Source organism: Ananas comosus, linkage group 12 (genome assembly GCF_001540865.1).
Source record: "Ananas comosus cultivar F153 linkage group 12, ASM154086v1, whole genome shotgun sequence".
NCBI classification, from domain to species: Eukaryota; Viridiplantae; Streptophyta; class Magnoliopsida; order Poales; family Bromeliaceae; genus Ananas; species Ananas comosus.
In genome coordinates, this window is record NC_033632.1 from 1,180,049 (window position 1) to 1,208,017 (window position 27,969).

At 39.2% G+C, this 27,969-nt stretch overlaps 3 protein-coding genes across 4 annotated transcripts; all 3 read left to right on the plus strand.

Annotated features, from left to right (window-relative positions):
* On the plus strand, nt 6,129-9,019 carry LOC109718972 (40S ribosomal protein S15a). The gene is made up of 4 exons (XM_020245487.1): nt 6,129-6,275; nt 7,546-7,689; nt 8,062-8,222; nt 8,634-9,019. The coding sequence occupies exons 2-4, from the start codon at nt 7,557-7,559 to the stop codon at nt 8,730-8,732; spliced, it is 393 nt and encodes a 130-aa protein (XP_020101076.1). The 5' UTR covers nt 6,129-6,275; nt 7,546-7,556; the 3' UTR covers nt 8,733-9,019.
* Nucleotides 9,652-13,973, plus strand: LOC109717888 (ras-related protein RABE1c). The gene is made up of 9 exons (XM_020243836.1): nt 9,652-9,824; nt 9,935-10,033; nt 10,973-11,045; nt 11,485-11,585; nt 11,685-11,750; nt 11,841-11,938; nt 12,036-12,098; nt 13,437-13,529; nt 13,660-13,973. The coding sequence occupies exons 2-9, from the start codon at nt 9,961-9,963 to the stop codon at nt 13,741-13,743; spliced, it is 651 nt and encodes a 216-aa protein (XP_020099425.1). The 5' UTR covers nt 9,652-9,824; nt 9,935-9,960; the 3' UTR covers nt 13,744-13,973.
* Nucleotides 15,188-22,446, plus strand: LOC109718221 (2-oxoglutarate dehydrogenase, mitochondrial-like). 2 transcript variants are annotated; one of them, XM_020244332.1, is made up of 9 exons: nt 15,188-15,343; nt 15,922-17,552; nt 18,340-18,566; nt 19,035-19,367; nt 19,958-20,204; nt 20,601-20,729; nt 21,088-21,303; nt 21,406-21,529; nt 21,925-22,446. In XM_020244332.1, the coding sequence occupies exons 2-9, from the start codon at nt 16,026-16,028 to the stop codon at nt 22,161-22,163; spliced, it is 3,042 nt and encodes a 1,013-aa protein (XP_020099921.1). In that variant the 5' UTR covers nt 15,188-15,343; nt 15,922-16,025; the 3' UTR covers nt 22,164-22,446. The 2 variants fall into 2 exon arrangements, with proteins under 2 accessions (XP_020099921.1, XP_020099922.1); XM_020244333.1 differs by lacking the exon at nt 15,188-15,343 and adding an exon at nt 15,493-15,582.

Consider the following 27,969-nt stretch of genomic DNA (forward strand, 5'->3'; position numbering starts at 1 on the left):
TCCCACTCTGTAGATACCAAAAACCTATCTAACTTGGCCAGGGTCGGTATACTCTGCATATTCGACCAAGTATATTTCTGGTTAGTAATGGGCAGATCGATGACTCCCAGTTTCGCGATTAGGTCCGAGAACATGTACATCGTTCTAGTGCTCCACGAACATCCTGTTCGCTCTGTTTGATTTCTAGTGAGATTGAAGTCCCCGCATATAACCCAATTGTTGGCGCAGATCTCACTGAGTGAGATGAGTTCCGAGCAAAAGTCTTCTTTTCCATCCCAGGATGGTGGACCGTATACATTTGTAAGGTAGAAGCACTTTCCGGTGTCCGAGTGCTTCAAATATAGAGTGAGCGAATAGTCGCGACATACCATTTCCGAACATGAAAAAAATTTAGAGTTCCAACAAGTAATTATACCACCAGACGCCCCCATCGCAGGGATAAAGTGACATCTGTCAAAACTCGAGCCGCAACACGATCGAAGGAAAGATCGAGACACCGAATCGACTTTAGATTCTTGGATACAAACAACCGAAGCAAAATATTTCGACACGACAGACTTGACTCCACGACGCTTGATCGGATCGTTTAGACCGCGAACGTTCCAAGTAATAATATTAAACATGAAACAACACGACACACACGAGAGGCGACCGAAAATACGACCAAACCCAGCCTCCAGCCATACAGCTAATCATCCGCGCAAGAGGAACTTGTGCAGCTCCTTTGCTTCGCTCTCCGTGAGCTTCACCCCACACCGTGCACTCTTCGACGCGACCTTTTTGCTGTTCCACCTGCTCGCGAGGGCCCTCGAGCTGTTGTTTACCCCCTCCAGGAGAATAGCTTTTCGACGCTTCGCTCGCTCAAGCACCGAAACCTTCGCCGATGAGAGGAGCCGCACACTTGATCTGTTCGGTCCGTTCCGTTCTCCCGGAGGGAAACCGTCTTCTCCGACCAGAGGGGGGGCCATGTAGGAAGACGATCGAGAGTCGCTGGTTGCTCCGAATTCACCGCCGACCAAAGTCGAGTAGGGCCCCGGCCCGTCGTTTCCATCCGTGTGCGCCGCACCTTCTCCTCCATCAATCTGCTCTCGACTCATGAACCCCGGGAGCCCCAACCCCGGTCCCAAAAGGGCATTTCCGATTTTCACTTTGGCACCCGCTCCTACAGCTCGGTCCATCTGGTCTAGAGGTAAAAATGTCCACTGGTTGCAGGGACCCCGAGTGCTATCACCATTGGGAACACCGACATAGCTGTCGAAGGGCCCCGCGCTTTCTACTCCAGTCGGGCCCTGCACCTTATGAGAACCAGATGGGGCCCGCCGATTGAGTCTCACGTCGTGCCGCTTGAGAACACCGGGCGTACCCCATGGAAAGAGAAACAAGCCCATTAATTTGAGGTCGCCAGATGGGCTCTGTGAGAAGAGTGTCGGGTCCAGAGCCTTTCGGGTTCCACGGGGGGGCTGAAATTTGTGAGCCCCTGACACGCCCAAGCACACCTTAAATCCGAGGGGGCCCCATACGGCCACAAGGATGAGGTTACAATCGCTGGGCCCCGGCCTAGTTTCAGTAACGGGCCCCGATCCAAAACCAGTTAGCCTCATACCTCTGTTGGGGCCTAAGGTCCTCGAAACTTGGGTAGACACCAAACCATCTGTCTCAGAGAGGCAGTAATTGAAGGCCCACTGCATGCAGAAGAAAATACCTGGCTCGGAGATCGAGGAAGATAGGAGAATCAGCGAGTAAATGTTCCTTCGCTTATCCCAAGTAGAGAAATAAATACAAGCTCCATCCTTAGTCCACCTTTCAGGGTGAGACTTCCGAGACAAAAACCATGAGTGTTCCATCCCACCATGCGAGGTCAGCAGTCCAGCTTGGGGGTAGAAGATCTCCAAGAATAGCCTGTGAAGGGGGGCGCCTCCTGACCACAGGTCGATCCAAGTGGTGTCCTTGACAACTGACGCCGAAAAGACAACGTCAGCAACCGTTGAATTCAAATTCTGGTCCGTTACGTTACGCTTTCCGATGATCACCGGGCCGAAACCGAGCTTCTTCCCCTCGATCGCCGGAAAGACTGATGGCGTCTTCTCATCGTGCCTTCCTATCCACGTTGTCGGGGCGGGCGAAGTCTTCTGTTGTGTGGTCCCACCAGGGGGGAAGACAGCACGCCGCCTATCCCGGATTTCCGAAGAGTACCAGGACGCATCAGAATTGGAGGAGCCGCCGGCTGAAGACCGTCGCCCTCGAACCGAACCACCTGAGCGGCCCAGAGCGTCGGGGCCTGCCAGCCGCGGATCATGCTGGTCGGTCCGTTCATTGGGCGGGTTGGCGGGGTCGACACCTTCACAACGACCCCATCGCTCCAGCTGGATAAGCACTGAGAGTGATGAGTCGCCGACGGTAATTTCCAGGTTCTCCGGAATGTCAGAGAGATAATTCACGGAGATGAGACAGCGGTACCCCGTGAGATCGACCATGCGAACCGAAAAATCATCAGCACGGATGAATCGGCCAAAACCCCCGACGAGCGCGGCCACTGTACGGGATGACCAGCACTCGTACGGTAGGCTTACGAGCCGTATCCACACGTTGTAAGTCAGCTGCGCCCTGCGTGCACCACTCCATGGCCTCCAAGGAAAACACTGGAGTCTGAGATCATCCAGAGCAAGAAACTCTCTACGGAGAAGTTGATCACAAGGGACCCATTCCGGTAGAAAAATAATGAAGTCGCGTTCGCTATACCGGGCCACATGAAAATCAGTAGGGAAGCCCCTGAAGCGACTCGCCAGCTTATTTGCTATCGACTCCTGTGGAAAATGGCCGAGGTTTCTAGGGCGTAGGACATCTACCAGAATAGCGTTGCGGCACCGATTCTGACGGGTGTGGAAATCGTCCGTCAACGGAACGAAGGCGCTGAGGTAAGAGGGTCGAGCGCGCATGGCTCGGTATACACTCATCGGAAGCCGCTCCATGCAGGTTCTTGCAAAGTGACCAGTCTTGTAGCACCTCCAACACCGAAAGGGAGCTCGACAGTTGGACGCCCTGTGATTGGTACCCAAGCACCTGTAGCACCTCCTTCTGAAAGAGATGCTTCCAGGGAGGGTGGGGAAGGTGTTGTAGTTTACAGAACGTCGAGGGAGTTCTGTAGATTTCGGTTTGGGAGTAAGAAGTGCCTCCTTGTACGTCCTCTTTAAACCAGTTGCCAAGGTTGGTTTTGGCTTCTCGCAATCCCTGTCAGACCTCCTCTTTCCGTGACTCAGGGATGTGTCGCGAGGTCGCGTAATGGGTGTAGCCTCCCCAGGTTGGAAGTTAATGGTCTGAGTTAATGCACAACCAGCCTGATCCGCCCACCCCACCCTCTTGGAAGTTGAACATCCATCAATGCTAATTTTGCCCGCGAGAGTATCCTTAGTAACTCGGGCAACCTTGATCGAGTTGGGCTTCAGTGTCAATAGCTGAAAACTACTCCTCGACACCCCTGGGACCGAAGCACCCGCCGAAGTCGTGAAAGCGCAGCACTCGCCTGCTGTAGCCTCGTTACGCCCATGGGATGACTCGCATCGATGACCTGTCTTCTTCCCCTTCTTCTTTTCCGATGACGCGCCTGCAGGATCCTCGATACGCCAAAGGGATGACGCGCACTGGTGTCCCGCCTTGTTTTCCTTCTTCTTTTCCGCTGATCTGTCCTTGGCTATCTCCTTGCCCTTCTCCTTCTCCTTTCCTTTTACGTTCTTCTTTTCCGATGGTCTCTCCTTGGCTATCTCCTTGCCCCTCTCCATTATTGTTGATGGAGAATAACGTAATGGTTATATGTTTCCAAAGATGTTTTGATAAATAAAAAAGTAGTTAAAATTTTATTTTAAGATATATCTCTAAAACTAGTTAATATACATACATAACTTATATTTTATGCATATTTATGAACTGTTCACGTGGGGAACGTACAAAACCATAATAACCGAAGCGTTTGCGCGCGTATGTACGTCCAAGTAACTAAAATTCAATAACTAACATCGCCTCAATATATATATATATATATTAATCAATACAGGAATTATCGTGACAATTTTATTTGGAGCTAACTTGGAATAATAAAAACCAATTAATATATCGGGTTTGGGATATATTTATATGATAAGTTTGTTATTATTATTATACTTATTATACACCATTACGTGCATAAAAAGTTTTTTTTTTTTTAATTTAAAGGAACTATAAATTTTACATAATGCCACGTGCAAAATGTGCGCGTGCGTGTTGGGGGAATGGGGCCCACGTCGGATTAGTCACGGGCGGTTACACGTAGCTCTCACCCATGCATGCGTAGTAAAGACCAATACTCACATAGCTGATATGATGCCTACGATCAATCGTGTTTAAGTTTTGAAATTTCATCTATCATACACAACATTCATAAAAGTATTTTTATTGTACTTTTTTAAATAATATATAATTAATTGGATATAATGATGTAGTGTAACTATTGTACAGTAGACTTTCTCGAATAAGAGCCGCAAGAGAGCAAGTTAGTGTGCGTGGGTAATGTGTAGGATGGTTATGATTACGATGACGGTTTCTTTTAGGAGAAAAAGGCACAACATACCACACCAAATTATACAAAAGAGATGCAATTTCAATTTCTAGTACATCCCTAAATGCAAATTTTTTTTTGTAATGGTGTATAAAAGGGTCATACAGGTGAGATCTTTTTGATTGCATGGAGAACACATGTTTTGATGCTTATATACAAGGATATATTAATGGTTTCTTTATAGTATCCAACGCATTTGGCTAAGAGATCGATTTTTGATATTCCAAGTTCAAATGGGGAACGGAGCTATTGAGTGGCTGGCCCGCAGTCGCCATGATCCTTAACTTTTTTAAAAAAAATTACAACCGACCGTCCCTAGCGCAAGTGACAAAAAAACTTGATGGTTGGTACTCGAGACCCAAGTTCGAATCCTAGTTGATTCACATTTCCAGCTAAGTTTATTTATAAATAAAATAAACGAAACGGGTAGCATGCTATCTTTCTCTCAAAAATAAAAAATAAAAAATTACCTAGAGGTCTATATTTATGATGTAACAAAACTTACAGTGTTATAAATTTTAGATGCCAAAATGAATTTTTATTTTTTTTTTGTAAATTAAAAGCTTACAGGCTAGGGACGATCAGTTCACGAACCAATTTGTTTTTTGTTTTTTTTTTTTTAGAGATAGGTAGTATGCTATTCGCTTTCTTTATTTCATTTAGAAATAAATTTAGCTAGAAATGTGAATCAATTAGGATTTAAATTTGAGACCAATTTGTTAGCGACGAACAATGCTTATTCTACCCCTTTTTTTTGGCCTCAGCATTAACTCACAAATAAGACTCGGGGCAAGTGCCCAAATTACCAAAGTGATTCTATTTACTCTTTCTTTTTCTTTTTTTTTCTTTTTCTTTTTTTTTTTTTTTCTGAGAGAGAGTAGTAGTAAGCTGCTGTTTCCTTTTTGTTAGAAAAAAATTTAGCTGAAAATATAAAATTAGATTTAAACTTGAAATTTTGAATATTAATCATTAATTTTTATCACTTCAGTCAACTTTTATATGTTGCCTTACAAAAGTCATAATATTTTTAAATATATTATTCTGATTTGTTACCGTTAAAATACTATTTATTTTATAAATAAAATAACCTTTTTATCATTATAAATACGTCTCTCCAAAAATTTCAACTATTAATTAAAGAAGTAAAAATATCGATTCATCTCATTAAGTAACTAGGGTTAAATATTTTACCGATGGTTAACTAATTTTTTCTAACAGATCCTAACGGCAGAAACATATTTGAAAATTTCAGAATTTTCATAGAAATAACATATGAAAATTAAACTTTATAAGGATAAATTTATAATTTATTATGTTTGTAGGGATACGTACGAAATTAACCCTATTATCTTTATGATCGAGTGTTTAAGACCCCGGTCCATGCACCGCGGCCCACGGAATACTTTCTTGAGCACGTGTCGTCTTTTTATTCGTTTATACTCGCTGGTGCGTATCGCTCATCATGCATCGGAACGAATCTAGGGCAACCGCAATGCAAAACGCCATAGGGATGATTTGAACCGTCGGATGAGAATCCGACGGTCATAAACAAAAGTATCCTCCTCTGAACAAAAACCCGTAAAATTATAAACGCCTCCTCGATTCTCCTCTCTCTCTCTCTCTCTCTCTCCCTCTCCGCGCCAAGCTAGGGTTTGTTACTGCCTCTTCGACCTTCTCCTTCCAAAAGGTTCGATCCCGACCTTTGCCACTCCGTTTCTCTTGATCTATGCTCGTCATATATTTCTTAGCGATTCATGGATCTTTTGTTTGATGTTTAGTTTGCTTCTTTTTTTTTTTTTTTTTTATGACCGATTTATTGGATTGGTCCCAAATGTTTTGTCGAGTTATATACTTGTATCGTTCTAGATGGTGTTCCTCTAGATAGGGTTTCAAAAGTGCGAAAATGAGACTGGTTTTCGTACATCTAAGTAAATTTACAGTGATGTGCAGTGTTTTTTTTAAAAAAATTTTGGATAGAATTGCTTAGTGTTGTTCTTTTGGATCACCTAGTTTATTAACTTATGTACTATTAATGTCTTTTGCATGTGGCATGATCATCCAAATAAGTTTGTTCGTTAGTAAAAATTCACATCTTTGTTAGTTGAGGAGGAAAGGGAGCAGAACCATCTCGGGGGATTTTTTTCCCCTTTTTCTGATCATTTTATTTTCTCATAGCTTAATTGAAATAATAAATTATACGCATTCTATGGCCGTATGGCCCCTCTCTTTGTTCATTTTTAATTTAGGTCTCATTGCGAATCCCCATAATTAGGGAATGTTCCATTGTTCATTATCATCATGTCTTAGGTTGGGGGATGCCATCAGTTTCCTGATTAAATATCTAATTTTTATCTGATTATGTGCTTAGTTTTAAGGTGAATTTATATGCTTTGCTAGTTAATGCTACTTTATTTTGTTACATTCTTCTGTTACGTGATCTTTGTTATGTAAATAGATGAATGCATTCCTCATGGAGGAGTTGTATCAAACTTATTGATCGGTGCATTTACTTTGTGCTTCCGCTCTGTCCCTATTTGTTTGGAAACCTCCAGCAGAGATTTGGATGATGTCAATAATTAAACAAAGGAAATTCTTGGTCTTTAAGGAAAAGAAAAAGAAAAAGAATGAACAAAACATTCTCCACACTCTCCCACACATGCCAGCATGTTGGAATGTGGTGAGAGTTATTGCAAGAATAATGTAGTTTTTTTTTTTTGGTTTCGAATTTGTAACTTCAAGCCAACTATTCATCCCCAACTTAGGGTTGACATCTTCGTTTATATACAGAATGCCCCTGCCTTACCTTGTCATAAATTTGTGCACCTTTAGCTATATTTCTGGCCTTTAATCCAAATTTTATGGAAGATAGTAGTAGGAAAGAGGGTGGGTCTGTTATGCAGAATGATATATATGGTTCGCCTATTGATGCATTGCTTTTCTCTCTCCTAATTCTACAGGCTAGGCAAGGATGGTGAGAGTGAGCGTTCTGAATGATGCTCTCAAGAGCATGTACAATGCTGAGAAGCGCGGGAAGAGGCAGGTCATGATTAGGCCTTCCTCAAAAGTGATCATCAAGTTCCTCCTCGTCATGCAGAAGCACGGTTAGTGTCCGCTGATTAATTAGTCCCTGTTTAGCTTGAATGCAGCTTTTCTAGAGATGCTGTTTGAACGGAGTTGTTCAAAGAAGCACTTGCAGTCTTTTATTTTATGCTGGAATCTCCTCTACAACTTTCTTGTATTAGCAGCGGATGCTTCACTTTGGAGCTTCTGCATTTGGGGGCTCAAAAGTTCATTTTAGCTTTCTGCAGCAGAAAAAGCTTAGCTGTTTTGCTAAACAAATGCCTAATTTCACGATGCTTCTGTTTTGGAGAGTTAAGAATACTTGTGGAAGCCCCTGCAGAGCCAAACATAATCTTACCTTTGTTTTTACCAGTGTTTGAAAGCTGATAGAGTTTAAACCATCTTTTTTATAGGATATATTGGCGAGTTTGAATACGTTGATGATCACAGAGCTGGTAAAATCGTGGTCGAGTTGAATGGGAGGCTGAACAAATGCGGTGTTATTAGTCCTCGATTTGATATTGGTGTCAAAGAAATCGAACCATGGACCGCAAGGCTCCTTCCTTCCCGTCAGGTCAGTTCCTTGGAAAAAAAGGGGGTAGATAGATTGTACAAATCTATTTTATTATAATAGAAAAATACTTCTTAATATAGATAAAGGCTGGTCATAGTATAATTACTATAACAGTAGAACAGTAGAAGACGAAAAAAATAATGAGATCATTTAGCAAAAAGATATCGCTTTCCCTATTTTTGGCTGAGATATATGGGACTCTGCGGGCCAAACTGATCAATCCGGGAAAAGCATGGTTTAAACAATATTGCTGATTGAATCGTGCGTGCGATATGATTACTGGGGAAAACGTGGTCTCAATAAGATAAAAAGACCATAAAGATTCAAATCAGCATCAGGCTAGATGGTTCCTGTTTTGATTTTCTTGTTCAAACTTCATAAAGTATAAAATAACATCGATTCATTTTGCAGTTTGGTTACATTGTCCTGACGACCTCGGCAGGGATTATGGACCACGAAGAGGCTCGGAGGAAGAACGTAGGCGGCAAAGTACTCGGCTTTTTCTACTAAATGGGTCTTTTTCTTTAATCGAGCGATAGATGGTGTTGATGATGATGCTTAGTTAACTATTATTGTTTTGTCAGTGAGGACATCGCAATGAATTTTGAAACTTAAATAGCTTTTCTCTTATGCGCTCCGTTTTCTTGTATTTCGCTTATTATTTCGAAAGGATTGTTTGAATGAAGTAGGAGCAAGTTTGATTTTTTTTTGTTTTCCAAACATATTTTGGTGATTTCGTCAATGTTTCAGGAAATTGTGGGTTCGATTGAACGCAGCATGTGCTCCCATTTTATTTATATTTTTGCAGATCAAAGAGGCTCCTAAAACAGATTCAAAATGGTTGTAGGATGTTCTATGTTCTTACGTGGTGTCTATGTTGTTTGTCGATTGATCCAGCATATATTTTTGGGATCGATTGGTAATTGGATATTATTGGTCATATTGGATATCACTTTTAACGCCGAGCATATAACAAGTTAATTCCTTATTTCGCAATGACAGTTTCTCTTATTGAATCATTCAACCCCAATGTTTTGTGGAATATCTTATCATTGTATTTATTTTTCCCAAGAGACACGTTATCATTGTATGGGTGTAATATATTAAATGTTTGAGGATTTATGAAAATTTATTTATAAATTATCTTAAGATAATTTATAACTTGTTATGTCTGAAAATTCGAGATAATTTATACATAAGATGATTTACAATTTAGAGTTGGCAATCAGATTGGAAGTAACGGACAATTTCTAAATTATTTCAAATTCAAAAACATGTTCCAACTTCCAAGAGTGCGTGGGAGGTTTGGCGCACCAATGGCATATGCATTTGACGTGGTAGAACAAGTCCACGACGAAAATCGCCCGCATATACACGCACCTGCAGTGACCGCACCGTTTTCTCTCTCTCCTTCCGCGATCGCGAGAGAGAGGGAGAGGGAAATCGCAAACACGCTAGAGAGAGAGAGAGAGAGAGAGAGAGAGAGAGAGAGAGAACGAAGAACCGATCAAAGCTCTCCTCCTCCCTCCCTCTCGCTCTCGTCGATCCATTATTATTAGAGCATCTCCTTCTTCTCTTCCTCCTCGGCGCCATTGCGATCTGGTACGGATCCCGCACTCTCGATCCCTCTATTTTGATCCCATATTTGCGCCTTCCGATCCCTTTTTTACGCCCTTTATTTGGATCTCCATTTTGGGGGTGTTTGAGATTAGGGCTTTGGAGTTCTTCGTCGTTTGCCATGGCCGCGCCACCTGCTAGGGCTCGCGCCGACTACGATTACCTCATAAAGCTCCTCCTGATCGGCGACAGCGGTAAGGGTTGATTCGCCCCTTATTTTTGCATCATTATGTGATCGGGGTCGCAGTATCTTAGGCTTTGGTTTTGGTGATGGGAAACGAACTCCGGGTTATAGATATCTGGGGATTTTAAGGTGATCAATCTCGCATTTTACGCGATATGAATTGTTAACAATGGGGACGCAGTGATTGCATGATAAATTGTAGCCGTTCCTTGACATAAGCTGCGATTTTGCTGCCACTCTCTAAGAAAAGAGCTAACTTTGACTCATTTCCCCTTTCTCTTGTTGTTGTTCTGGTTGTCGACACAAGAAACAGGAAGTCCCGTGTTATCTGAGCTCCGAATTCCAATTAAACTGATGAGAGTGGGTTGTGTGGATATTGGTTGGTTTTTCTGATCTAACGCCTTCACCATCACCATGCCATTTTCTAAAAGTTCTTATCTTCATCCATTAAACCTGTTAATGTATATATTTTGGCTCAATCTTAGCCTTCAGTTGCATGATACCGTGTGTCCTTACATAGGGAACATCACATTTTCCTGCAATTGCTTTTGAATTATCACAATAGTATTAGTTTGTATTTGTAGAGTCAGATAATTAGAATGTGTCTGCAGGTTTTAGCTTTTCAGCATTCATGCAATACATTATTTGCCCATCATTATTATTTTCAATAGACGTTCCTATATATTCTTCAGTTACAAAATTTTCTGATTTTGTGATTGTAATTTTCATTATTTATCTCTAAGCCTTTACTTCTATATTTGAGTGTCTGTTTTAAGGTGCAACTTATAACTACGTCCAAATCTTTTACTGCCATAGTAGGTACCAATTTACCAGCATCGAATCAATTTTTATTGGAATCTGTCAATTGAGACGCTATCCTATATTTATGCTTTATCCTTGTAGCATGTGTGCATTTCAAGCATTTTCCTTTGGAATTTTGCTTTCTTAGGTGTTGGAAAGAGTTGCCTTCTTTTGCGGTTCTCAGATGGCTCATTCACCACCAGCTTTATTACCACGATTGGGTAGGTTTCTTTTCCCGAGTACCTCTTTTCTTTTCTTTTTTTTGTCTGGCTGTATTAATCTAGTTACTTATGCATTAGTCCTTGGAGTTTGAGCCCAGTTTCAATTACGTCCCTTGTATCTCTACTTTAATAATTTAGTTTCTGATGTTTGTCCAGCGTAGCAATTCACGTCTTTCCATTTAGTATGTTGTGTGAACAAAGACACCATGTCAACAATATTACTAGAGTTGGTTGACATGGCTGTTTCTAAGGTTTGGATTTTCATGATGATTCAAACATGACACACTTTTAGATAACGAATATCAGGGATTAAATTATTAAATTTGGAACTCTGAGGTTCTGACAAAATCATCACACTTTATGGACTAAATGTGCTTTTGACTCTTTCAGTCATGTAGTTCCTATTACAGCTGATCTTCTAAGTCTTGTCTTTCCACAGTATTGACTTCAAGATAAGAACAATTGAGCTCGATGGCAAACGGATTAAACTGCAAATTTGGGACACAGCTGGTCAGGAACGTTTTCGAACTATCACAACAGGTGTGCTTCTTTTTCCTTTTCAAATTTGATTACTAAGCATAATTACAAACTTTTCTAATTAATCTTTGCTTTTGGAAACAATGTAAATTTTTGCTGCAGCTTACTATCGAGGAGCGATGGGCATTTTGCTTGTATACGATGTCACTGATGAGTCGTCTTTTAATAGTAATTTGTTTCTGAGTCCCCTTTCTTTCTATATCAGGTAGTCAATTCTTTTTCACCCCCCTCTAATTCTAGCTATTTTTGTTTGTATAGATATAAGAAACTGGATCAGGAATATCGAACAACATGCTTCTGATAATGTGAACAAAATTTTGGTGGGTAATAAAGCTGACATGGACGAAAGCAAAAGGGTATGCTCCGAAATACCATTCATTTTCTTAAAACTTTCATGCTGCGTGAATATATACTTGAACATTTATCATTCTCCTTGCAAATTTCCCTTCCCAGGCTGTGCCAACTGCGAAGGGACAAGCACTTGCTGATGAGTATGGGATTAAGTTTTTCGAAACTGTGAGTATGAACTCTCTTTTTTTAAGAAGGATCAGGCTTGCAATACTCTCCCACCATGAAGTTGCTGTTTTAGTTGATCATAAGGACTTGTTTCCGCATGTTGTTAAATTTAGCATGTGACAGTAAGATGACTCATTGATCACCACTTATGAGTACTAGTAAGATTCAGGTGTTAAATCTTTATATATATATATATATATATATATATATATATACAATTCATCTTAAAAAATAATTTAAAAGTACATTAAACCTATGAAAATGTGGCAACTTGAAATTTTACACGGTGTAGCTAGCAATTTTATCAGTAAAAAATCTGTAAAACTAGCGAATCATTTACTACAGTTTTTTTAAATTTTAAACCAAAGATCTATCAAGGTTATTCCATCTAGTATGGATTGCCTCGGCTAGCAGCTTAGCTTGCAGGATAGTAGCCTTTGTTGAATGTTCGTGTCCTGGAGGGCATGAAAGCTTTATATATTATATATATATATATTTATATATATTAATACGATGATATGATAGTTATCATGGTTCAGGAACCATGATAACTTAAAAGCTAGCAACCTACTTTTCTACACGCCAATCCTACTATTATCAGGGGACCCCAACTCACCCACCAACCAAATTATCATATTAGATTGCCCACCTTTACTAGTTTCCCATCTAGATTGCCATCTTTTGAGTTATCATGGTTCCCGAACCATGATAGCTATCATATCATTGGCCTGAGATATATATATATATATATATATNAAATGGACGGTGGAAATTGAATAATCTTTAAAATTTGAGCATAGGACTTTTAAATTCAAGATCAAGAATGTTAACCTTAATCTATATAGTTTAAAGTATTTTCTATCAAAATTTGAAGAAATTTAGATTCTTCTACACCGTTAAACTCCAAACTCGTCATAATAGCCGTTGAAAATTGACAATTTTGAAATAGTTTGATCATAAAATAAACTATGTCGAAAAAATATAAAATTTTATTTCTAGAAACTTTAAATACCCTAGATCAGTTTTAACGGTGTGGATCGTTGATTTGAACGCCCTAAGATCGAAAACCAACACTATAGTACCGGAGCTTGGTACTATAGATAGTATAGTAGCCTAGCTCTATATATATATATATATATATATATATAACACTTTTTTGAAGAGCCACGTAATTATCGCTTGGTGCTTGGTATTTTGACATTGTTCGAGTCGTAACGTAACTGGAGAAGTGTTTCAGTCCGAACCACCGGGTAGTAAAGTAGAATAATTGTGAAGCTTTCTCTTTTAACTGTGAAGAGCTAATGTCGTTAATTCGTGACCAAAACATCATCATTGCAGAGCGCAAAGACGAACTTAAACGTGGAGGAGGTGTTCTTTTCAATAGCAAGAGATATCAAGCAAAGGCTCGCAGAGGCTGATAGCAAACCTGAGGTAGTAAGAATTCCTTTTGGGTTAATTACAGATTTAGTCGCTGACGGTTGACTCGTTTCTTTTATTTATTGATGGCAAAACCACGCAATTTCTTTACGAAATGAATCGCAACCGCTCGTTCTACTTGCAGGATCGGACGATCAAGATCAACAAGCCTGATCAGGCTGGTGCCGAGACCGCAGCAACACAGAGATCTGCGTGCTGTGGTAGCTGAGAGAATGATTTGTGGGCGCAGCAGCAGCGGCAGTGGTGGTGGCTGGGGTCGGGCGAGCGCGTTGTCTAACTCTATGAGGAACTGATTTTCTTTTTCTCTTTTTCTTTTTTGAAAAAAAAGAAGGATAATGTTTGTTATAAATATATTGACGACATTGGTGATGCTTGTATTCTTCCCTTTTTCATTCTTTGCTACTTCTATATATTGCAGTTTTTCTTTTTTTTTTTGAATCTCTTTTTTATAACTGGTATGATATCATGAAATTTTAGCTTGGATNAAAAAAGAAGAAAACCTTCCCTTTTTCATTCTTTGCTACTTCTATATATTGCAGTTTTTCTTTTTTTTTTTGAATCTCTTTTTTATAACTGGTATGATATCATGAAATTTTAGCTTGGATGGTGCAGTGGAAGGTTTTCTTCTTTTTTTTTTTTTGCATGTTTATTTTACTTGAGCCAAGCAATTATTGTTTTGTCATGTTATTTGCAGCAGCATTAGCTTTGGAAGAGAAAATGAATTACTATTTAAATAAAAGAAGAAATCTACATAGTGTCTGTACTATTCACATATCGCGACTTAGCTCTTTTCTCTTTTATTTAAAATATATTTTAGTCTCCGAGTCGTTGAATTTGATAGAAAGATACAAAAAACAGCTTTTGGGTTCTCAATCGAAGATATAAAGTTTGTGGATTATTTTGAACTGGGTCATGATTGAGTTTGTCTCCCACACGTATTTACTTAAAACAGCAATTAAGGTTTTTAAATTATGCTTTGAATAAGGTCGACAAAGCACGAATTTGTCGATTTTCTAGTTTATGCCGTTTAAAGCAAACTTTCTAGAAGCCGGTGGGCCCACCCTGCACTTGTACTGTTTTATTTTTTTAAGGAAAAACTTAAAAAAAAAAAAAAAAACGTGGTTTCGTACTTTCTCACTTGAATATTCTGTGATTTAAAGTGTATAAATTTGGTGCCATGTGGTTTTATTTTTATTTTTTTTATAGCATTTTAGTTAATATTTCGTTAAATTTTATACAAAAAAAATTTCAGATACCCACCTATTTTTATCGAATATTCACTTTAGTATCTTTTAATTTTAACTTTGTCACTGATTTAAGAAAAAAAAAAATAAAATTAATAAAAAAAAGATAAAAATAAAATTATATAGTACTAAATTGATACATTTTAAAGCACATGGCACTCGAATGAGAAAGTGCTAAATCAGAGGAGTTTTTTTTTTGTTTTTTCTTTTTTTAAATTGCAAAAAAAAATTTGAGAAGAGATAAGGTTACGAAGCGACGCGATGAGCGAAGCAGGTCGATCCAAAGTACGCAAACTGGCGCATGCGGACACTTTCCATCCACCGTCCATTTTACCATTTCTCAATCGGACGGTGGAGTTCGTGATCCCGCATGCGCCACAACTGACTACCTGCATATTTAGCCCTTGTCCGTACGGGGAGCTCCACACTCTTCTTCTCCAACTGTAGAGGAAAGTAGAGGGGAACGAGATGGTTCTACCAGTTCTTCAGCGATAGAACAGTATCGAATCCTCCCAGTTCGAGGTTCAGGGTTAGGGTTTTGCTCGCTCCGAACCCTAACCTCAGGTTCGATCTCCACCCGATCTCTGCTGCTCTCTGAAGCTTCAGTGTTGTTCGCTTGCGATTTCTCTTTCGGATTCCCATTCTGATTCGGAAATTTTCGTTCAAAAAAAAAAAATCATCTGGTTTGATGTGTTTGAGAATGATTTCGTGATAAACAGTGCCTTCGACGTGAATATTATGTGACGGCGGTGTGAGTCGGAGTGAATCGTTGATCCACGTAGCGAAATTTTGCACAATCCGATGTAAATTGCGGTGATTTGGAGATGTTTTTGGTCTTTTTGCATTACGTTTTGGTCCGTTGATTCCTTAATTTTTCTGAATTTTGTATGTTATTTTTTGGCATCCTGAAGGATTCTCTATTTTTGCTTAAAATTTTCCCAATTTTGTTGTGTTTTTTAATCATTAGCTTATCCTTATAGTGCCTTGTTTGTGTTCATCTCAATTTTTTGTCCAAGAGATTCATCATTCTCATTCTTATTTATCTATTGCTTTTTTGCTTCAATTACCTAGCCCAACAAGATAGCATAATTTCCTTGTCTTATCCATTTATTGGTTTTGTGTTTTTTATCTTTCTCTTGCAGGAATTAGCTGTAATTTTCTCTATAAGATATTATGAATTGACGTTACACAAGGCTTAAAAACAACTCAGAGAAGTTTAACACTCTCCACTGAACATTGATCTACAATGGCATGGTTTAGAGCTGCCTCAGGGTTAACTAGATTAGCCCTTAGACGAACCCTAGCTCGGACCCCTCCCAACATCACCCAAACCCGTCACTTCCATCCGACTGCCCTCCGCCGCCATGCGGCCCCCGTCCCCCGCCCCGTCCCCCTCTCCCGCCTCACCGACAGCTTCCTCGATGGCACGAGCAGTGTCTACTTGGAAGAACTGCAGCGTGCCTGGGAAGCAGACCCCAGTAGCGTGGACGAATCGTGGGACAACTTCTTCAGAAACTTTGTCGGCCAAGCCCCTACTTCACCTGGAATTTCTGGCCAAACTATTCAAGAGAGCATGCGATTACTTCTTCTAGTTAGGTCATACCAAGTCAATGGCCACATGAAGGCTAAGCTTGATCCATTAGGGCTAGAACAGAGAGAAATCCCCGAGGAATTGGACCCGGCGCTGTATGGGTTTACTGAAGCAGATTTGGACAGGGAGTTCTTTATAGGAGTGTGGAGGATGTCTGGGTTTTTGTCTGAGAACCGGCCAGTCCAAACTCTGAGGTCGATTTTGAACCGGCTTGAGCAGGCCTATTGTGGTACAATCGGGTATGAGTACATGCATATCCCGGATCGAGAGAAGTGTAATTGGCTTAGAGAAAAGATTGAGACAGTGAAGCCAATGGAGTACGATCATGAGCGCCGAACAGTCATGCTCGATAGGCTTATTTGGAGCACACAGTTTGAGAACTTCCTGGCTACTAAGTGGACTACCGCGAAAAGATTTGGTCTTGAAGGTGCGGAAACACTAATTCCCGGCATGAAGGAGATGTTCGATCGGGCAGCTGATATGGGGGTAGAAAGCATCGTGATTGGAATGCCTCATAGAGGTAGATTGAATGTTTTGGGTAATGTTGTTAGGAAGCCGCTTCGCCAAATTTTTAGCGAATTTAGCGGTGGCACGAAGCCGGTGAATGAAGGTGAGGGGTTGTACACAGGAACCGGTGATGTGAAATACCACCTTGGGACTTCATATGATAGGCCCACTAGAGGCGGGAAAAGGATCCACCTTTCTTTAGTGGCAAACCCAAGCCACTTGGAGGCAGTGGACCCAGTTGTGGTTGGAAAAACTAGGGCGAAACAATACTATACTAGTGATGCTGATCGAACCAAAGTCACGGGAGTGCTGATTCATGGAGATGGAAGCTTTGCTGGTCAAGGTGTAGTGTACGAGACTTTGCATCTAAGCGCACTTCCGAACTACACTACAGGGGGGACAATTCACATTGTAGTGAATAATCAAGTTGCATTCACAACTGATCCGAAAGCCGGGAGGTCATCACAGTATTGTACTGATGTGGCTAAGGCATTGAATGCACCAATTTTCCATGTTAATGGTGATGACTTAGAAGCTGTGGTGCATGTGTGTGAGCTGGCAGCGGAGTGGCGGCAGACTTTCCATTCTGATGTGGTGGTCGACATTGTTTGTTATCGTCGCTTTGGGCACAATGAGATTGATGAGCCATCTTTCACGCAGCCCAAGATGTACCAGGTAAAGTTATACTTAATTAGAAATTATAATATTTTTTAAGCTCTACTTTGATTGTTACACACTGAGGCATAATTTGTCTATACTTTTATTAAATAACTAAATAAATAAATTAAACTAGAATTTATGCAATGGATGTACTTCTATAGCATAGGAGCCAATCTTTTTAAAAGAAGCAAAGAAATGAAAAAAGTTGCAACTAAGGCCTCCTTTGGTATTGTTGCCTTTTTTTTTTTTTTGTTTTTTTAAACACTAAATTGTATATAACTTGGTGTACAGGTGGAAAGAATTTTCTCTTGTTGCCATGGTTGGTTAGTTTGCAATACACTCCGGTGATGAATGGCAGTTTGTTTAAAAAAATTTTGGAAGCAAAAAAAAGAAGTTGCTTTCAAGGTTTTGTATTTTGTTGTCAAATATATACCTTGAAGGTAAGGAATGCAAGCAATCCACCATTCCCTTAGACACTCTTTCATGTAGAAATTTTATTTAAAAAAAACAGAAAAACAGCGACAATACCAAACAAAGCCAAAATTTCGTGTTTTTCTGGCCGCACATACTATATATATGAATTGATCAATGATTGTGAACAATCTGGCATCCGACAGCACATTCAATCGTGTAGTTGTTTAACAAAGGAATGCAAGTGTACCCAAATGAGGCCTGGGGATGTTTTATGTTTTCTCTTTCGACGCTATACTTAAATTTCTTTTCCACCAGTCTTAGTTAGAGATTTCATTGCAGTGAAATAAATTACTCTTTGGCATTTCTAACTAGTTATATATTCTCACAGGTTATTCGTAATCATCCTAGTGCTCTAGAGATATATCAAAATAAACTTCTGGAATCAGGACAGATCTCTAAAGAAGTGATTGACAAAATACACAAAAAAGTCCTCTCCATTTTGAATGAAGAATTCATTAATAGCAAGGATTACATACCGAGGAGGAGGGATTGGCTTGCAGCTTACTGGGCCGGTTTTAAAACGCCTGAACAGATTTCACGTATCAGAAATACTGGGTATGGTTGGCTTCTATTTTTGGGGATAACATATGAATAGCCTTTGTATATTTACGATATTCAAACTTAATCCGAAGCCATTCCCAGATATGGCAATCACATCCTTGGTCCCCCTTTTCCATCCAAAATGTCTGTTGTCTGTAAAGTGCACAGCCCATGACCCTTTTTCCTATGGTGACTGTTTTAAGCCTGTCTCATTCAAACTAAAATGGGAAAGTCATTTTTTCCTGAGAAAGGTCAAAATGGTTATTTCATTGGTGGAAAGTCACCTGTTGTTGCATGTGACTTGACAAATGTCAGATATTTTGGATGGCTCTACGCAAAAGTTAAGGACTAAAGTGTTTTAAGTAGAAAGTTCAAGGACTAGGTTGGAAATACAGGAACTACTAGTGCAATTATCCCCATATTTTTTTTGGTTCTATTACCCCCCTGTAACACGCCTTTCTATGATATTGAATAATTGAACAGTGTCAAACCTGAGATACTAAAACGAGTTGGACAAGCAATTACGGCTCTGCCCGAAAATTTCAAGCCTCACCGAGCTGTGAAGAAGATATACGAGCAACGGGCTCAGATGGTTGAGACTGGCGAAGGCATCGACTGGGCTTTTGGAGAAGCACTTGCTTTTGCCACTCTTATTGTAGAAGGTAACCATGTGAGATTAAGTGGGCAAGATGTTGAAAGGGGTACGTTTAGTCACCGCCATTCTGTAATTCACGATCAGGAGACTGGAGAGAAGTATTGCCCTCTTGACCATATTATTATGAACCAAGATGAGGAGATGTTTACTGTGAGTAATAGGTGTGTTCCAAGTTTGTTATTTATCTTCTTATATGTCCCTATAAAATCTGAACCACCATGTATGCCCCTTAAAAGTGTAGTTATTACAAAGTGTCCGTTTATTAAATTGGAGAATCATCCACTTCATGAGCGAAGTTGGTTTTTTTTTTTGTTCAAAAAAGACTTTTTCAAAGAGGGGCATTTGTGTAAGTACAACGGTATATGTTTAAGAGGAAGATTTTGAATGGCTAATACTAAAATTCATATTGCATGGATATATAGATGTGTAAATAGATGTAAGATTTTGAATGGCTAAAACTATAGTCCATATTTTGCATGGATATGTAGATGCGTAAATAGATAATTCTGCAGGATTATATATGTATTTAAGTTGTTGACACTGTTTTGACTGAATGAACTTCTCCAATCGTATCTCCTTGACAGATCATACTAAAGTTCATACTTTGCATGGATACATAGATGTGTAAATAGATAATTCTGCAGGATTACAATCTGTAATTGAGTTGTTGACACTATTTTGACTTAATGAACTTCTCCAATAGTATCTCCTCGACGAATCGTGTTATTTACTACGCTTTTTTGGTTGACAGCTCCTTATCAGAGTTTGCTGTTCTTGGATTCGAGTTAGGCTATTCAATGGAGAACCCCAATTCATTAGTACTGTGGGAAGCTCAATTTGGCGATTTTGCGAATGGGGCCCAGGTCATTTTTGATCAGTTCCTGAGTAGTGGAGAGTCAAAATGGCTTCGGCAAACCGGGCTTGTTTGTTTGCTGCCTCACGGCTATGATGGTCAGGGACCAGAACATTCTAGTGCTCGGTTGGAACGATTCCTTCAGGTACGAAATAGCTTCTTACTCTCAGAAGCAACGGCCAAGTTTTTTCCGAACAAAGATTCTCAAGCTTTTGCTGGGGTGAGAAGCTTCATGAGCTTCTGAGTCTGGCAAGCAGAAGCTCCAATACCAAGTGTTTTCTTCTGCTGTAGCTAGAAGCCTTTGTGACAGATTTTAAAATAGGGAAAAGCTATTACTGCTTTGAATAGCTCTACTCAAAGAGCACCTAACATGGTTAAGGTTTGGCTCTAGTTTGGCCTAGCCCAACTTTTTCACCCTCTTTGTACTTTTTTATTTTTTATTTTTTTGCTGTTTATCTGTACTTGTGAAATTTCTTTAGAAAAATCCAACAAATGGTCAGCAACTATACTCTGGTTACTATATATGGAAAATTCATTGCAGATGAGTGATGACAACCCTTATGTTATACCCGAGATGGATCCAACGCTCAGGAAACAAATCCAAGAATGCAACTGGCAAGTTGTGAATGTCACAACGCCTGCAAATTATTTCCATGTGCTTCGACGACAGGTTATTGCGTTCATCTATTTACATATTTATCATCTATGACATCTACTGGCCTGTAAGAAGTTCTAAATTTCTGCATAGGCCCCTAAGGTTTAGTTTCTTGTGGAAATACTTTTCACTGAAGTTGCAGAGCCGTCCAATCCGCATGACAAAGTTGGTTTTCTATCAGAAAAATCTTTTTAAGAGGCACAATTTTGCAAGAACAATTGTATATATTTAAGAAATTAAGTTATTGAAGGGTATATATGAAAATTCATATTGTGGAAGTATCTATATATAAATGAATACTAACTTTTCACTGGCATATATGTAAGTGTCTTTTTTATTTACTGTAACTCTTTGTTTTATTGTTTGCTTCTAGATACACCGAGACTTCCGGAAACCCCTGATTGTGATGTCTCCAAAGAACCTTCTTCGGCATAAGGACTGCAAATCTCATCTATCAGAATTTGATGATCTTGTGGGCCACCCCGGATTTGATAAGCAAGGGACCCGCTTCAAACGCCTCATAAAAGACCAAAATGACCATAAAGATCTTGAGGAGGGTATTAATCGTCTCATCCTTTGTTCTGGAAAGGTAGGTTTATACTTATGTAAATTTACTATCAAATGACAAATTTTTACATTTCCTCTCCTGTGTCATATATTAACACTGATGCTGTATATGTCGTCCTCGTAGCTGTATTATGAGTTGGATGAAGAAAGGAAGAAGAAAGATCGCAAGGATGTTGCTATTTGCAGAGTTGAGCAGCTTTGCCCTGTCCCCTATGACCTCATTCAGCGCGAGTTGAAACGCTATCCAAGTATGAAGAATTGTTTCCCTGCCGTAGTAGTTAACCATTTAGTTAAAATAACATGTTAACTTATTCGTGCCCGCTTGTTGCTTTCAATAGTAAAGGGCCAATTCATGGCACATTCTTTTTGCACCTAAATGTTTCAGGCTTGACCTTACTATCTGCCATCCTATGTCCAGGCCAAATAAAATTTGGGATTTTCCAAACATATAACCCTAGAAATATGCAATAATATGCAAGTAATGTACAGTTTTTAGAGGCATGCATGTAAGTACCTGCTTTACAGGGGTACTTCTACAATTTTGTAATTCTGGGGTCATAAATTTAAAAAAGACCACTTAGATTCTATTTCTATGTAGATCTGGATGTTTGGCTAAACTTTTTCCTTTTTTCGTTATTCTCAGATGCGGAGATAGTTTGGTGCCAAGAAGAGCCGATGAACATGGGAGCATACAACTACATCACGCCTCGCCTACTTACCGCAATGAAGGCTCTCAATCGAGGCTCTATAGAAGACATCAAATATGTGGGGAGGGCACCGTCCGCCGCAACAGCAACGGGATTCTACTCCGTTCACGTACAAGAGCAGACCGAGATTGTCCAGAAGGCGATGCAGCCCGAGCCAATTAGATACCCATACTAAAACTCTTTAAACTTCTTAAACTTATAGAAATACTTGTTTTTCGAGTGCTCAAAATTCATGCGCCTTATTTGGGCTGTGGTATAGCACCACTCGGCCCATATGCATCAGTAGCTAAATAAAATCTCCGGATGAATTTGATGCAATCATTTTTAGCTGTTGGCTTCTTGTGATTGAAGCGTTATTGTTGATTTTCATTTATTAATCTTGTGAATCTTATTATTGCAGCATATATACGGGTGAAGTAAATCATCTGCAAGAAAAGATTGTTTCTCTTTTCTGAAAATTTTTTAGTTGAGACTTGAAATGAAGGTTCTAATCCTGTAGTACTGGGAAGCTATTTGGGCGACTTAAAACTAACAATTAAATAGTCCTTTATTGAGCAGCTCTGTTTCTGTGACGTACCTATCTTTATTGTACAATCCTTTGTGGGATGCCTTTCGATTTGGACGAACCAAAAGGTCCAAAACACCCAAATTGTGATTATGCTAGCTCAATTTGTTGTGAGCACCCACATTTCATATCTGGTATATTTCGCTTCCAGGTACAAACAGAAATAACTAAGATCTGAAAGATGTTTGTTATCTTTATGTAACAGAGTACAACATGCCACCAGATATAGTATCAATTGCTATAATGCAGTAAGATTATTATATGCACAAACAATCATCCTCCAAACCCTTGATTATGTTGTGTGTTAATATGCACACAAAAATTATCCGCCGCAGGTTGCCGCCACTGTCGGGCTTGAGATCTCCTTTCAGAAACTGGAACCTCTTTTTTAAGCTAGACAGTGCCTCCTTCGCCACCGTTAGCGCTTCGCCCAATCTGTTGTTGAATTCCAATTCATGATCTGCACGAATTTCGCCTTTATTAAGGAGTGAGAAGCCAAGGAAGCAGCGGGTATGCTTCATCTCCACCTATGTACTCTCTCACTGCAGCTTCTGCTTCCCCCGAAAGCTTCACCGTCTCTCCGCTGAGCCTCGGGTCATTTTCGCGCAGTGTGAACAAGTCTGACCCTTCCAACACTGCTGCTTCATTCAAGCCCCCGGGCGAGCTGATGGATACGTTCTCTGAACCTCGAGAAGGGGTCGGCGACAGCCTGCGTGTCAGTGGCATTGGCGATTACACAAAACAGGTTGAAAGTTCGCACACACAAAATATTCATATTGCTATTGTACCTATCTATACCTGCAAGATCATGCTGTGGCTCTTCTCGGTTTTGGTCGACGGAAGCTTCATCTCAATGCGGGTCGAGATGATAACACCGCAGCAGCTCCTGAGACCGTAAAGGTCATGAAATCTAGACTCTATGCTCCCCATCTGTGCATAATTTGGCAAGACTAGGTGGTTGGTCGCGCACTTTTCCATGCTCTCAACGAATCGCAGGAGCACTTGCCTGACTTTTGCATGCTGTTGAATCCCAAATGACTTTCCGACCTTCACAAACGAGCCTGTAATCAACCTTCGTAGCGCAATGGCGACTTGATCTTCGACAGAAAAGGCTTGTACATCTCCAGAAGAAGAGTTCTTCGTGTTTGCAGTCAAAGTCATCCTTCACTAATAAGCATATGTAGATGAATACATTTCTTGAGATCTTGAAGATGGATTCGGAATTTTTCGGGTCCTTTGGTGAGCATAAGGGCCCTGGATAAACCAACTAGTAGAGTTTTAATTAACAAATTAAATCTCTTGTGATATTTAGTAGAAATTGCATGCATGTTTTAGTAATTAGGTACTAAGGACTCCTTAGTTAATGGTTGAACACAGACCACGATTCCGCGAAAAGTGAGAATCATATTGATGATGCTCATGAAAATTCAATAAACACGAGGGGAAGACAGGGATCGCTCGGATTAATTTATTGTTGACGCTTTTTTTTTCAACAATAATACTCTTGCAATAAATAGAAATCGTTGCAAATCGTTTCTATAAATCTTGTGGTAATTAGTGGCTAAATAATATAATTTGTATTATCAAAATGGCACAACTATTTTATATATATATATATAGAGTCCCGCCTATAGTGCTTGTAAACAATTACAAGCACTTGGTTCGCGAAGCTGCTTGCTAAATTTTTACCGTTAGATCTAGTACTTTGAATCATTTTTCAGCCCTGTTAGATATCTATTTAAATCCAAACCATCACTCAACCCAGAGGGGCCCCCCCCCCCCCCCCCCCCCCCCCCCCCCCCCCCCCCCCCCCCCCCCCCTCATCATCCTAACCGCACATTTCTTAATCCAAGGGACCGAAAACTACAAGCACTAATGACTTGGTACTTTTAAAAGTATAGAAGCTCAATTCTATATATATATATATATATATATATATAATATTAGTCGCTGCGGATACTATCGAACACTAAGGATTTGGTGCTATCGAGTTTTCCAACTGTTAAATTTAATCCTTTGATTATTTTTACCGTTAGATCGTATTATTTAACCAACCACTTACTCAACTTCAGGGGCCCAATTTATCCAACGTACATTTCTCAATTCAAAGGTTAAAAAATTAATAGCACCAATAGCTTGGGTCGTATAATCCAATGGCCAAAAAGCTTAGTAGCACCAATGATTTGTACTATTATATTATATATATATATATATATATATATATGCAGCAATTTAATTCACATAGTATGCTAAGATACATAGAGAAAAAAGAAAACCATGCACTGTAACACAATAATATTGTTTCCAAGAAAACCACAATAATACATCATGCATGTTCAGAGAGAGAGAGAGAAGAGAGAAGAGAGAGGAATATATGGGCTTTTTTTTGCATTTAGACCCTGACAAATTTTATTTTAAAAATAGCCCTGTCAAAATTTAATTTGCAAAAATGGCCCTGGGCTTGCCACGCAGGCGCATGTCAGCCGCCACGCGGCAGGGCTGGGCCCGTGTATTAAGTGACCCGGTGAACCATTCACCGTGTTCAAACACCGTGAATGGTTCACCGTGTTAGTACGTATTTTTTGTTACGTATTTTTGTATATTGAAAAGTAGAATAAGAGTAGGGATGTCAATAGATATGGATATCCGAAATATTATCGAATTCCAAACCCGAATATATATATATATATAATATATATATATATATAATATATTAATTTATTTTTATTTATTTATACAATATATAAAATATTTAATATTTTATTTCTTAAATCTTCATTCCAACCCAGCGGGTTTTAAAAATCTATACCGTTGGATGAGATCTAAGGAATAAAATTATTAAATTATTTATTATTGTATAAATAAACAAAATAAATTACGTGTTTACTTATATATATATATATAATTTATTCGGGTTTGGATTCGGATAATATTTCGAATATCCATATCTATTGACATACCTACTTCTTATTCCACTTTTCAATATACAAAAAATACGTAAGAAACACGGTGAACCATTCACCGTGTTTAGACACGGTGAATAATTTACCGTGTTCAACTTAATACCCTGGCCCCAGCCCTGCCCGCGTGGCGCTGACGTGGCGCCTGCGTGGCAGAGACAGGGCCATTTTTGCAATTTTAATTTTGATAGGGCTATTTTTAAAATAAAAATTGCTCAGGGGGGTATTTGCAAAAAAACCCCAATATTATGAGAAAGTCCAAGTCCGCGGGAGAAATTTAAAGCGAGGTAAATTTACACATAAACCCCTATATTAATAGATTGTCGCAAAGCACCTCTCCCCGAAAAAGGACATTTGAAATTTAATATTAAACATCTGGGCTGAGCCCATATTGGGCCCAATCTATGTTGGGCCCGAATAGTGAGAGACCGGCCCGTGTGTTCACCTCCTTAATTTGCCCACTTATATATATATATATATATATATATATATATATATATATATATATATATATATAGGGCCATAATTTAGGTCTATTCATGTGACAACCAAAAAGGCAATGAACAAAGGGCTCCTAACATTAACTTAATTGGATCTAACACCATATTTCTCAGCCTAAAAACAAGCTTTAATTAATTGTTTCTTTCTATCTACTCAAACAAGTCCTTGAGATCACTCCTTTTCACATATTTTAATAGGAAATATGTATATATATGAGTATCAATTATTGAAGCAGTTAGGAAAAATGGACTAAGTTATTCCTAGAGTAAGACATTCACTCCATGTGGCTGTGTTAACTTAATGATCTGTTCATATGGGAGAAAATATAGTATACATACATATGTGTGTCTCTCTCTATATATAGAGAGAGAGAGACTATAATCCTTTTAGAAGTAAATGAGAATGTTTATTTCTGNATATATATATAGAGGCCATGGCTACTATACTATTGAGTATTGAAGCTCTCGTACTCATAAGTTGTTTTCGATGATGGAGCTTCCGAATCGACGATCCACTCCGTTAAATATGATCTAGAGTATTTGAAACTTCTAGAAAATAAATTTCGTAAATTTTCAAATTATAATAAAGTCCATTAAGCGGGCATAAAATGAACGGTCAAAATCGAACGACGTCCCAAAAATGGATGATCGGATCCTTCAATTCAAGATCAGAGTTATTGATCTTTATCTAGGTAGTGAATAAAATTTTCTATCAAATATTTAATAAATTTCAATTTCTTTTATACCGTTAAACTAGCAAGTATCTCATACCGGTTGTTAAAAATTATAAATTTTGTGACCTCTTGATCGTGAGGTAAATAATGTCGAAAAATTATAAATTTGATTTCTAGAAGTTTTAAATGCTGTAAATAACGTTTAACGATGTGGATCGTCGATTCAGAAGCTCTATCATCGAAAATGACTTATGTGTACGATCGCCCTCGTACTCATAATAGTATAGTAGTCGGACCCTATATATATATATATATTCTTTTTTTTTGTTGTTAGTGCTTGACACATACATAGATTAATATTAAGTAGATGTAAGTAGATGAGGGTTGGGCACATATCAATGATGAATCACCATGTGTGCTTTTTCTACTCCCCCCACAGATCGAAGCTTTTTTCTGATGAATCAAAGCAGGCACTCAAGATGAGCTTTTGACTAAGTAGACTCAAAATCATATCCTTTTCCCCCCACACCGACCACCAGAGCCAGGGGACAGCATATTTATCACACGCTAGTGCACCCTGCCACACGGTTCTGCGACCCAGACTACAGAGGGGTTTTTGGCTTCTTTGGTGTAACGCATATATAATATAATATAATATAATATAATATAATATAATACACACAGGATTTGAGTTTCATGTACTTTCGAAAGTATAATATAGAAGCTCAACGTATTTGTAATTTTGTAGCCGTCGAATCGTCTCAAGATTCATACAATACTAGTAAAAAAAATAAATTTAATAGGAAATATTTTTTTCAGTGCTGTACGGATCTTGAAATGATTCTACAGATAAAAATTGCAGGTCTGACACTGACATGTGGGGCCTGCCTAAGTGCGAACAATTAGGGTACACGTAGCACTTAATCGTGCACGCAAGGAGCTGCAGTGCATGGTGGTGGGCCTCTCAATGTGAGTTGGTGTGGCCACCACATCCTAGCTGCAGCAGGAATTTTTTTTTTTTTTCTATTTTCATTTTTTTTTTAAAAAAAGTTACTCATATACTTTTACTTTTAGCTGGAAATGTGAACCGACTAGAATTGAAATTTGAGATTTCGGATATCAATCACTGCCGCTTGCGCTAGAGACAGTCGGTGCAAATATTTATTTTTGATTCTAAATTTTTAGAGTTGAGCTCCTATACTTTTAAAAGCATAAAAGCTCAACGTGTTTCGAATTTCTTAATTGTCGTCGTCTCAAAATCTGTATAGCACTAATAAAAAGA

Bases quoted from the DNA above. Each gene is read 5' to 3' on its own strand.
- LOC109718221 (XM_020244332.1), top strand. From the start codon at position 16,026: ATGGCATGGTTTAGAGCTGCCTCAGGGTTAACTAGATTAGCCCTTAGA. The intron at 20,730-21,087 runs GTTATTGCGTTC...GTTTGCTTCTAG, and splicing joins TCCATGTGCTTCGACGACAG to ATACACCGAGACTTCCGGAA. The intron at 21,304-21,405 runs GTAGGTTTATAC...TCGTCCTCGTAG, and splicing joins TCATCCTTTGTTCTGGAAAG to CTGTATTATGAGTTGGATGA.
- LOC109717888 (XM_020243836.1), top strand. From the start codon at position 9,961: ATGGCCGCGCCACCTGCTAGGGCTCGCGCCGACTACGATTACCTCATA. The intron at 11,586-11,684 runs GTGTGCTTCTTT...TTTTTGCTGCAG, and splicing joins TTTTCGAACTATCACAACAG to CTTACTATCGAGGAGCGATG. The intron at 11,939-12,035 runs GTATGCTCCGAA...TTCCCTTCCCAG, and splicing joins ACATGGACGAAAGCAAAAGG to GCTGTGCCAACTGCGAAGGG.
- LOC109718972 (XM_020245487.1), top strand. From the start codon at position 7,557: ATGGTGAGAGTGAGCGTTCTGAATGATGCTCTCAAGAGCATGTACAAT. The intron at 7,690-8,061 runs GTTAGTGTCCGC...TCTTTTTTATAG, and splicing joins CCTCGTCATGCAGAAGCACG to GATATATTGGCGAGTTTGAA. The intron at 8,223-8,633 runs GTCAGTTCCTTG...TTCATTTTGCAG, and splicing joins GGCTCCTTCCTTCCCGTCAG to TTTGGTTACATTGTCCTGAC.